At 41.3% G+C, this 12010-nt stretch overlaps 1 protein-coding gene across 1 annotated transcript; it reads right to left on the bottom strand.

The window, feature by feature from the left end:
* Window positions 1-1244: 1244 nt before the first annotated feature.
* Window positions 1245-11665, bottom strand: TM9SF1 (transmembrane 9 superfamily member 1). The gene is made up of 6 exons (XM_088470021.1): window positions 10972-11665; window positions 10242-10555; window positions 6429-7029; window positions 6140-6325; window positions 5638-5911; window positions 1245-5162 (listed from the first exon to the last, which is right to left on the bottom strand). The coding sequence occupies exons 2-6, from the start codon at window positions 10551-10553 to the stop codon at window positions 4769-4771; spliced, it is 1767 nt and encodes a 588-aa protein (XP_088326147.1). The 5' UTR covers window positions 10554-10555; window positions 10972-11665; the 3' UTR covers window positions 1245-4768.
* Window positions 11666-12010: the final 345 nt, after the last annotated feature.

Below are 12010 nucleotides of genomic sequence, written 5' to 3' on the forward strand. Positions count from 1 at the left end.
AAAGTAAGGAATGGCTTAAGATGTAAAATAACTGGAGCGTAAATCAACACTACTAGGCTCCATAGCAGATTCCTGAAAGGTCCACCAAACTACACCTACCAGACTGTGGTACAATATTATTACCATCCTGTCCTAACTTCTATCCATTTTCTTTCCCATATGCCACCTCCCAAAGCTAACCATTCAAAACAAGTCAGTATTGTCTAGGCAGGCTCAGTCAGACAAAAATAAAAGGTCCAACAGAATTCATAATTATATATCCCCTATGGTGAATCAACAGTACTATATCATATAACATTACAAAAATAAACATTGGGGTACAAAATAGTACATTAAACATAACAACAAACATTTTTAAATGTGTGTAGTAGAATAACATAATGAACATGCTTAACAAAGACAAAGTCCTGGGAACTCCTTTGGGACACTGTGGACTAAAAAATGGATACCTGTTGGATGCCCTTTGGAGGACATTCTTTTGGCCAGGAATACCTTCTTTTGAATTCAGATAACAATATATAGGCTTAACAGCAATGATGTGCGGTCAGGTGAGGCAGAGCCTTTCCTGTCACACTTCGGTATACTCCAGACTTTTGACTATAAAAATAAGAAAAATGTAAAGAAAATATTATAAATATCTTCTTTGTATTATGCTAATCATTTTTATAGTCAAAACTCTGGAGTATAAAGTGTATGGCAGGTGAGGCACTGCCTCCCCTGTCTACTTTTTCCGCACATCCCTGATCAAAACTCACCAAATTTCCAGCACTATATACTGCTGCATCTTTGTATAATGCCAACATGAACCCTCGGGTTCATATATGTATGTGTAAATCTGGCTCTGATACTAGCCAGTGCCTCCCCAGCCATTTACCTTACACTTAACATGCATATTATTAAATTTGCGATTTTTTTTTTCGTATTGAGGACTCCAGGCAAAATCAAGAACTAGTAATCACTCATTTTCACTGGGAGTTTACTGCTGCTTCAATCAATTTTGTTTTATTGAAGCCCACTGACACCTAAACAGCCGAGACACAAGTGATAGGAATATTACACTGTAGGTGGGACTGCTAACCTAGCTCAAATATTCTGATGGACAAATAGGCAGCTCATATCTATGAGACTGGCGCTTGCTATATAAATACATTACCTGTGTTATATAGTTATACTACAGAGGCCGTGTATATCAACATTATTAGATACAGTTTTCTTATTGTAATTATTAACTAATGAAAACATGGTGTTTATCAATATATTTTTAATGATCCACATTATACAGATAGTGGATAGTAACATCTGTTTTTTTTATTCTGACTGCTAAGCACAATTTCTGTTACTGACGCATCCAAATTATACTGCAATTGTTATACATAATAAATATCTATTGGAAATGGCTTTGTAGGAATAAATACAATGTACGTGTGAGGACTCCCAATCACACATAAATAATCATCTCTAAATAAACAGTCATTTCTTCTCCTATTGACACATACCAAAAAAAAAATAGTAAGTCTTAGCGTCAGTTAATTTGGTGAAAGTTGGCATCCATAACAGTCCAGTGAGTAGAAAAAGTGACCCTTAAGATAGTCACAGTGTGTAAAGATCAGCACATACAGCTAGACAAGAAGCATTGGTCACCAAACCTGCCCCAAAGCTATGTGGCATTGTACTGTCATCCTTGTACAAGGATTCTGTGTATTAAATCATATTGCTTTAATTGTAGACAAGTGGCTCACAAACAGGTTTTTGCTTTCCAAAGCAAAGTTACTGTTGTACAATATTTTAATATGCTGGAGGGTAGTTTTGGTTCCTCTACAGCAGTGGTTCCTAAACTCGGTCCTCAAGGTACCCTAACAGTTCAGGTTTTCAGGAAATCCATACCTAAGCACAGGTGACTTAATTAGTAAATCAGTCAGTTTGATTATATCATCTATGCGCAAGCATGGATATCCTTAAACCCTGGACTGTTAGGGTGCCTTGAGGACCTTGATCAGACCCGCTCGCTGCTGGCGAGCGCTCTGAATCAGGGCAGGGATTTTTTATTTTTTTTTCTTCTTCAGGCCACTCGCTAAGCTGTGGGCGACCACCCACAGCTTTTGCGAGCGGCCTGGAGATGGTCGTGATTATCACGACCATCGAGCTTGCGAGGAGACCCTGTGGTAGGGTCTCAGCTCTCGCAAGCCCGAGTGGACTTCCTGCTCTAATAGTAGGGCCACCCACAAACACCAGGCATTCCTATGGGAACGCCTGCGTTTGCTCAACCACCTCCCCTACCCGCTTACAAAACGGGGCGAGCTGTCAATCAACATCGACATCCGCCCCGTCTTGTAGCGAGCCCCGGTGCGACTGACCTTCAGTCGCTCGCGCATGGGGCAAACATCGACCCGCTTGCAAGTTTGGGAACTCCTACTCTACAGCATGTACATATCAGACATACTGGTCATGACTGACATTGCAGCAGTTTTACTTACACTGTTTTGCCTCTTACCCGGGCTCCATGTTTTTAGATGATTTTTTAAATTTATGTTTTAATGTATAACCATTGCAGCCTGCTCTCTTGTATAAGTAGACTCAGTGAAACACACAGTTATATACACACTTTGTTCCGTGTTTGTAATTCATGTACCGAGAAGAGTTTTCCTCCTGAAGCGTGACAAACCCTAAGGTATTTTTGCAGTAGGATTTTCATTGCATAGATCAGTGATTCCCAACCTCGGTCCACAAGGCACACTAACAGTCCTGGTTTTAGTGATATCCATGCTTAAGTACAGATGGATAAATCAAAATAACTGAGGTACTAATTAAGTCACCTGTGCTCAACTATGGCTATCCTTAAAACCTGGACTGTTATTGTGCCTTGAGGACCATAGTTGGAACCCCTGCCATAGATGCTTAAAACCACATTGTCTTCTTGGCATTGTATCACTCATTTCAATTATTGATTACATTGGTTGAGTACCCTTATTCAGAAGAGTAATGTACATATAGGAAAGTACACATAACACACCTACAACTTTTAAGTTTATATTACAATAGCTATATCTTCTATTGATCAGTGAAGAGACTTGTTTCACTTGTATATTTTTTGTCAGTTAGTAATTTGCTATGTCTATTCACCAGTTTCACTTAGCAATATATTATTACAAGGCATTGAACCAATTTCTCCATTCCAGCATAGGGTCATATTCAATATGGGGCAAAAAGTCTGAGGTTGGACTTTTCGTCCTCATCACTGTTTTTTGCAGGGATAAAGTACCGGGCGAGTGCCTGCTTATCCCCGCATTCAATTAGGACCCGGCGGAAAGGTACGTTTCGTAAAGTCTGGGGAATTTTCGGAAAATCATCCTGGTACCCATAGTGATCCCTTATTTGGCCTGCTGAGGGTAGTTGGGGTTTTTAAATAGCCGTGGCAGGTGCATAAATGCGGCTTTGGTAGAAGTGGTGAAGAATAGCACTTAGGGGTTTTTTGGGAAAAAATAACTAGTCCCATCAAATTTGGGGTACATGAAAATGGGTGCAAGCATATTTTTAAGTCCCTAAAGTTATTTTTTTAAATTCTTCAAAAATGCACCTGCCGCATACTTGGGGACCCCCCGTGAATCAATTTCACTAGTTTAAAACTTTGTACCCTATTTTTTTTTTTTTTCCGCCATGACAATGAAAGTAAATTTTTGGGGGTGCCCAGAGGATTATTTTTTTATTTTTTTTTACACATATTTACTTTTAGGGGACATTAAAAAGGCTGCAGGCTATTTTATTTTATTCTACACCTGCGAAAAGTCTTTGAAATTGAATATGGGGATAATTGAAACAGGTGAAAATGTCGTCATCGACGGCTTTTCGCAGCCTAATTGAATACCCCCCATAGTTATTGCTTTCATGCGATGTAAAGGAAAGTAGACTCATTCCATAATAACTTTAAGAAGCTCTTCTGACTTACTGGCTCAATGTGCAGTAATACTTATACACACACAAGCAACTTTAACTAACTGCAGTCTTGTTCAAAAGACCACAAATGTCCCAAATTTAAATTTTCAGAAAGACCATTTGAATGTTTTGGTAACTGTTTTTTTTTGTTTTATTATTTTGTAAAAAGGAAATCAAAAAGATATAAATATATTAGTACAGAAGTCCAGTAGAGTTCAGGAGACTGACAGAAAGTAGTCCAAAGAGAAGCCCAGGAGACCATCTTACAATCTTGACAGGTTGAAGATGCCAGTAGACCACCTAAAACACTGTACAGGGCCAGAGTGGTGCAGACTCTGACAGACAGCAGGAAACAGAAGAGAGGAGAATGTGTTTCTTAATAAAGGCAATCTAGCATTCCTACAAGTCCAAGAATGAGATTGCTGGACTGAGAAGAACAAGATCTGCTGCTGCAACAACCGCTCAAATAATAATTGGAAGGCAAGGGGAGAAATCGTTACAGATAGACAAACCCAGCAATTTGAAAGACAGACGTAAGTGGAGACACTGACAGCAAAGTTTAACTGATGCATATTAAACCAAGATCCTTGTGATTCCCAGTTTTCCTTGCCATTCATCCCTCACTCCATGATGCAAAAAGGTTATTTTCCTTGTCCAAAATTACCCTTCATGTGGATCTCCCTCCCAGCTCCACATTTTGGTTATTTTTCTACCTGAATTTGCCACCCACTGGTTTACATGAACTCCAGCTGTGTGATCTTTTGCTGTGCTTCATCTGTTCCCAGTTCATTAGCCTAATGATAGCTTTTCAAAGCACCACAGTCCCTGTTTCATTGGCTCAGTCCATCTTGAAGTTGACATATATATAGCGTATGAATCGAAGTGATGCTATGAAGCTTACGGTTCCAAGCATGAGGAAGAAGACATATGCAGTAAGAAAAGAGTACCCAAAGAACTCTACAGTTTGAACAACCCCAGACATGTTAGACCGACGCCAGTAGTAGAAGACAGAGTACAGAAATATAAAAGCTCCAGTGGATCCCGTGCTCAGAACTGAACGCCACCACCAGCGATAATCTTCACCCGATAACTGGAAGTATGTCAGTGCCACAGAAATGCAGGCGCCAACACTCAGCAGTATGGCAAATACAATGAACAGAATCCCATACAGTGTGTACTGCTCTCTTCCCCAGACTGTAGCAAAAATGTAATACAGCTCCACGGAAATTGCACTGTAAAGAGAAAAACAATTAGTGAGAGGCACAGAACAATGGAAGGTGTGGAAGGTGCACTTTTGAATGATGCCAGGTAAAGTATCAAGCACAAGGAGGTGGAATACAGAACAAAGGGATAGAACCAAAGAGAAAAACAAACTGACAAAAAAATAAAGTGTGAACAAATATCAGTAAAATACACAGAAGACTGAGGTGCAGCATTCAAGTAGTAACATCACAGAGAATTATGCCGGGTACACACTAGACAATCAGACGGCATATCGGCCAGTGTGTACCTATTATGTCGCTGACGATGCACGCTCAATGCAGGCCCGACGGGCAATATTGTCAGTGGGGGCCGATCCCAGCACCCCTGCCGCACGCAACATCGGGCTGGGTACACATCGCTAAGTGTGTACCCAGCTTTAGATAAAACTACAGCAACTGGCGATAGAATACAATTGGGAAAATGGAATACAAAAAGCAAATATACCTGAATGGTAGGAATCCACCAATTGCCATGTGGACAGGTGCGGATTTATACCAAGGTTGAGAAGGAATCTCTCGGGCAATGTTCTTAGTCCGACATGGAGCCTCAAAGTATCCTGCGCTATTTTTACCAAAGATACCTCCAATTACAGTCAGTGGAAATCCAACCAAAAGCCAGACAGTGAGGAGGAGGAGGATTGTGGTTGCTGGAAGAGCTTGGGTTGAACCATTGGCCCAATGAACTGAATTTACCACACTCCAGGTTAGGAAAAATGGGGCTGAGTACAAAAATGGGAGATTCATTATGAGATTGGATCAAATATGCATGTAGCAAAAGACAAAAAAAGCATCAGAAAGGAAAAAAACAAAAACAAAATGTAACAAAGCATTACAATTCACAAGTTGGAATATGAGTATTTAGAATGTACGTGGATGCAGAGAATTAGAGGAATGCAATAACTGAAATGTTATTAATTTAAAATAAGGTATTACAGGGAGTCCACTACCTGAGAATAGGCTAGTAGTGAGTACAATGTTCCACACCCAACGATCTCCACCCATCTGTCGATAAAAGTTACTAGACATATAACCGGAAACACAACAAGTGAGTGCATACAGTAGGATAGCTGCTGAATTAATAGCACCATGTCTGTGCACATTAAACAGGCCCAGAAGAACCATGACTATAATACCTATGGAGAGAGAATAGGGAGAAAAAAAAATTAATAGTTCAGAACACAAAATAGAAATTGAAAATGCACATATAAGTGACCATATGCAAAGTTTGAATATTACCTGTCCCTAGTGCCAGAAATTGGGAACCTACACCAAGAATTGCACAAAGTAAACTTCGAAAGGGTGGAAAGCGGAAAACGTCGGTGTGAATAATCTTCCATCCATTATCTCCCTGCTCCATGTCATCTGTTCCTTCTTCATCTAAATTGTAACGTGCCATGTCACTCTTAAGAACACGCATGAGTATGATGACCACAAATCCCAGAAGCAAGAAAACTAGCACCATGGAATTAATGATGGAAAGCCAATGAATCTCCAAACTTTTAGGAAAGAAGCTGGAGTCTCTGAGACGGTCACCACGCCGCTCATAAGTCACAGTGGTTGGAAACCAGCGCACACTGTATGTGTGTGTCAAGCTGAGAGGCTCTGCAACATCATCCAAACTAAATGGTTTCACATCTCGGACGCTAACATTGGCAAATATGATATGGTCCTCATTATACTCAATGTTGAAGTCCAGATGAGACCACAAGCCGATTTTATGAGTATGCGGCAGGAATCCACTCTCCTCCATGTAGCCCACAAATCCACGAATTGGTATGTCATCAAGCACAAACTCAAAATAGTAGAGTTCCTCAATGGCTTCACGCAACTCCTCTACCTTAAAGAAAAAATAAATATGTTGTGTAGCAGTCTAACATTGCACTAAACCTTTAGATACAGACACATAGAAATGTACTTAAATACTGTAATGTTTTTATTTGCTGACTCACACATTGCAAACTTGCTATATTGTCTAACAAGACATGCAAAGAAGGCAAGAGTCTAGTATCTCTGGATAACTCAACTGGGGATGCCTCAAATTCATATTTTAGAATTTTTCAAAATACTGAACCCTTTAAATAAAAGATAAATAAAAATACTGACAGAATTCAAGCCTATATTTGCATATGTAAATTAAGCAAGAGGGTCCGAATTATAATATCTAGCATGCATGTATGTCCTGAGGGGCATATTTAAGTACAGTCTTTTTTAATCTTTGTTGTAGATGGGAAAGTACTTAATTCAGGATTGGTTTGGGGTTCGTCCAAATCCTAAAAGGTTTAGCAAGTTTGTAACTTGACAAACTGAATCTTATTCCTAGTTTCCAAACACTTTTAGAGCACAGGACACAGCAATGACTCCCTTAAGCGATCATAACAAAATAAATAAAACAGCAGAATGATTCCAAATGTGTTTTTGATGTTCATTATGGTTTTGTTTTGATCTTTATATCACTTTGGAAAATATTCACATAACATGGCACTGAGATATATATATTGGTGTATAAAGGGAATCGGTATGAAATACCGGCTGACGCATGGCCGGCAGTTCGATTCCCGGCAGCGTCAGTCCGACAGATGCAGAGATCCCGGCAGAGGCAGCCCGACAGCGCTGGAAATCCCGATCGTCCCTAGGTAAGTACAAACTAACCTAACCCCCCTAATCCTAACCCTCCTTAGGGGTGCCTAACCCTAACCTCCCCCCTGTGCCTAACCCTAATCCCCCCTCTAACTGCCTAAACCTATCCCCCCTTCCCCACTGCCTAACCCTAACCTCCCCCCGGGTGTGCCTTACCCTATTGCCGGTCTCCCGGCGAACGAAAAAATTACAGGCGTATAGATTTAGACGCCTGTCATTTAACCCTCGCCGGGATAAAGCAATCGGGAATCCGGCTGTCGGGGTTAACGTCAGCCGGTTTCCCGATTGAATACCGTATATAGATACAATAAAAGAAAAAAACAATACAGCCAACAAATGTGCACTCTATGAGCCTGATCCAAAGTTGCACGCTATGCCGACAATATTCACTAGTGTTCATTCTAGCACCCTGCGCCAGCTCCTCTTTCCTGCCTGGGGTGTCACTCTTTGATCTGGTGCTTCTAGTACACTCAGCTGATGCAACATGATGAATACTGTAGAGTGTGCTAGAAGCACCAGATTAGAGAGCGACACCCCAGGCATGAAAGAGGAACTGCACGGGTTGTCACAAGTGCAGGGTGCTAGAATTAACACTAGTCACGCAACACGGGGGGTGGTTGGACACGACACAGATGTGACACTGTAAGGCCATACCGAGACAGAAAGGCTGCAACTGCCATAGGGTGCAACTATGAATCAGACCTCATGTTACAATTCCATTATTTCTGTGCATATTCTCCAAAATGGTGGAAAGATACAAATACAACAAATACAAGTTGTATACAAATACAACAACCATATCCAATTAGGTGCGAATTGCAAGTTGCTATTTTCTCTTGGAATTCGCATAGCAAATTTATTTTGCAATCCAATTAGGAACTCGCACTGAATCAGTCAGACTGAATTCACATCTTTCCATTCGCACCTACCTGAGGGTGAGAGATGGAAAGGAAAATCTTTATTTTAAGGTTAAAATGTCTGGACACTGAGCTGAACCCCTTGGACACCCCCCTAATGACTAATTAGGCAATTGGAAGTTTCCAATTAGCTCTATCAGTCCATTTTGGGGTAAGAAAAAAAAAATTGTCCTCAAATTACCCCAAAATCAACTTTGTTAGTTTAGGCACCCCAAATTTAATTACAATATTTTTTAATTGAAAAATAATTGTTTTTTTTTTTTTTTTTTTTATAATTTTTTGCCAATTTATCCAGGTGCCCTCAAAGTACCCCAAAATCACTTTTTCCTACTTTTTTTTTGCATTTTTCATTTTAATTCGCTTGAGATTAAATGAAAAAAAGTTTTTTTAATTATTTTCTTCCATTTCACACCATTTAAAAACCTACAGTACTTTCCTAATGCCCACAAACAGGATAGTCTCCCCACTTTTTCATGCACTACTCTCAAATCTCATTTGGCAGTCAATTCGCAACCCCTCCGCTGCGAGTAGTGCGAATAGGATATTTTAATTAGATTGGAGAATTCTCGGGAGCTCGCTTCGATGCAAAGTCTGAGAGTTTCAAGAAACAAACTCGCTACTCGCAATTTACACCTAATTGGATTGACCCCTAAGTTTCAAAAACCCATTTGGAAATCATTCTGACATGTTATCTATTTAACTTAATACCAAAGTAAACAAAACATTATATTTACACACAAATAAGCTAACAGGTAGGTAGAATGTGAACATTAAAATTGCCACATTAACCTAAATGCTGAGTAAACTTATATTATAGATACAATGATAAAGTAAACAATTTTACCTAAAACAAACAAAAAATAAATAAAGTTGGGGAATACAGTGCACTTGTGGACTTATGTCATATTTTAACCCATGACATTTGAATACCCCCATTAATGTCTAGTATATAGTAAGCACTTGCATATTAATGCTGTTATTGCATTGTGCCACGGAAGCAGTAATGTTAATTAGGTTGTGGAAATGCCAGTGCATGACGCAAAAGAGCAACAGAAAGAAATATGAAAAGGCCTTGGTAAAGCTGGGTACACACTATACGATGTGTAAACCCAGCGATGGTGCGATGTAGCGATATATCACGTGCGTTGTACACACTACACGATTCTGTGTACGATGACGCAATGTGTCATTACATGCTGCATGTAAAAGCACTGTTGTTCATTTCATCATCTCATCTGCTGTGCAGAACAGTAGATGGGACGATGTGCTGAATGACCATTGTTCATGACGGATCGGGCATGCACACTATATGATGTGTACGATATATAGTTCTGATCCACGTTGGAACGATATATCGTACACTGTGTACTCATCTTGAGGCTCAGGGAACAAAAAATCCTTAATCTCCTAAAATTAAATAAACAATTTTATCCCAAAAGGGGACATTTACATAATCTAAGAATATCACATTCTAAAGAGAGCAAAAATGTTTTACCTGACTAACAGGCAGTTTCATCTCACAAAGAGTTTCTCTTTCCACATTGACTCGATATGAGATCTTGTACATGGACTCTGCCATTCGGTCTCCATCCAGAACCTCCCCCAAAGTCAAGCTCTTGTGGCGGATTTGTGTGGGGGCACACACTGGCAGCTGGTAGTAGTGATACGTTTCCTGTGGGTTGTGGTACGGCCCCACTTTATTCACAAAGATCATCACTGGATCCCCTTGTTTGTACTGACTACCACCAGCTGATGTCGATGAGACATAGAGCCACACACAGAGGGCAACAGAGTGCAGGAGACGCATTTCTGGGAAGAGAGAGAAAATATATATATAAAATGAATAATAATAAGCTTTGTATATAGAGAGGCCTGGGGCAGCATAAAAAAAGGTTTATGTACAACGTGCTAATGGGGTCCCTTTAAAATATTTGTACAGAGAAGATTGTGAATATTCTCCAACATTGTGTCAAAATAAAATACAACATCCAAACCTAGATATTAAAGAGCCATTTGGGGCATTTATTAGTCATATATAAATGCGTAGAATGACTACATAGAAGCAGGATTTCCATCATGGATTATATGGAAGAGACTGACAGCCTGACACATGCCTACAACTAACGCACAGTATACAGTACCAGCCTTCAGTACTACCAGGGGGGTGAGGCGGGGCACATTTTATTGGCAATTTACTTTTTTTTCCAGACTGCCAGGAAACTTACTGAGGTGTCACCGCGGATGTCAGGGTGTCGGTGCAGCCCTATGGCAGGAGGTCTCCCGTGGTGTCAGCGCCGGACTCTGCACGGGGCCGGATCACTTCCTTATTGCCGTCTCCTGGTGACCCCTGTGTTGTGTGTCGCGCCCCGGTGCTAGGGACACAGCGCTGATCGCTGTTATACACAGCGCCGAGCTGCCCACCCGTGCTGCTGCTGTGCCCGGTGTCCTACGCTGCTGGCTGGCGCACACACACTGCCGGCCCCCCTCCTCCTGCTGCTGCCACCCGCTCTCCGGGCTAGTTCCTGAGTCCTGACAGCAGCAGCAACAACTTGGGGGCCTGCACTGCCGTGACGTCACCTGCGCCTGTAACAACAAGTGCACACACTGTGCCCCCCGCCTCCCTGTCAGAGCCCCCACCGCCTGTGCTGCGTCCGCATAGAGCGGTCCCCAGTCCTGTTACTTCTAACCGCTGCTGCTCCCCTCACACAGGAGGCTGGGGTCCTTCAGGCATTGTGCTAAACACCCCGAACACGTCAGCAGTCAGAGGAAGGACTGGGCCTGGAGGAGTTGGGGAGGCGGTGCCGCTGCTGGTTAGCGGTTACTGCTGGTAGCACTAGTAGTAGCTGCTGTGCTGTCACAGTCAGGGACGTGGTGTTGGTAGTTGCTGTGTAAAAAATAGAAATGAAAGTGGAGCTGACGCTGCTGCCACACACACTACACTCGAGGCGGCCATTTTACGTCCTAGGCTAATATTCATAATATACTATTTTATATACTTGTGAAGAGTGAGCAATGGAGCAGTGCACTTCTCAGGCCAGGTATGGCCAGGACTAGGGAGGGAGAGCTGGAGGGTGGCACTCTGGCACTAGTGGTACAGTTTGGATGATTGATCCAGGGAACTAATTTGATTTGTATTTATGACATCATGAAACAATTTTCTTTCTCCTGGGTTGTGTGATTTTCCTTCCCCTGGATGATCATGTATAGTTTTTTAACATGTAGAAAAGGTTGAATTTGATGACGAGGCTGAAGTTAGCCTCTTAT

This window comes from Taudactylus pleione, unplaced genomic scaffold (assembly GCF_031769625.1).
Source record: "Taudactylus pleione unplaced genomic scaffold, aTauple2 ptg000095l, whole genome shotgun sequence".
NCBI classification, from domain to species: domain Eukaryota; kingdom Metazoa; phylum Chordata; class Amphibia; order Anura; family Myobatrachidae; genus Taudactylus; species Taudactylus pleione.

Bases quoted from the DNA above. Each gene is read 5' to 3' on its own strand.
- TM9SF1 (XM_088470021.1), bottom strand. From the start codon at position 10,553: ATGCGTCTCCTGCACTCTGTTGCCCTCTGTGTGTGGCTCTATGTCTCA. The intron at 7,030-10,241 runs GTAAAACATTTT...TTTTTCTTTAAG, and splicing joins TGAAACTGCCTGTTAGTCAG to GTAGAGGAGTTGCGTGAAGC. The intron at 5,163-5,637 runs GTATATTTGCTT...TTCTCTTTACAG, and splicing joins GGTGGATTCCTACCATTCAG to TGCAATTTCCGTGGAGCTGT.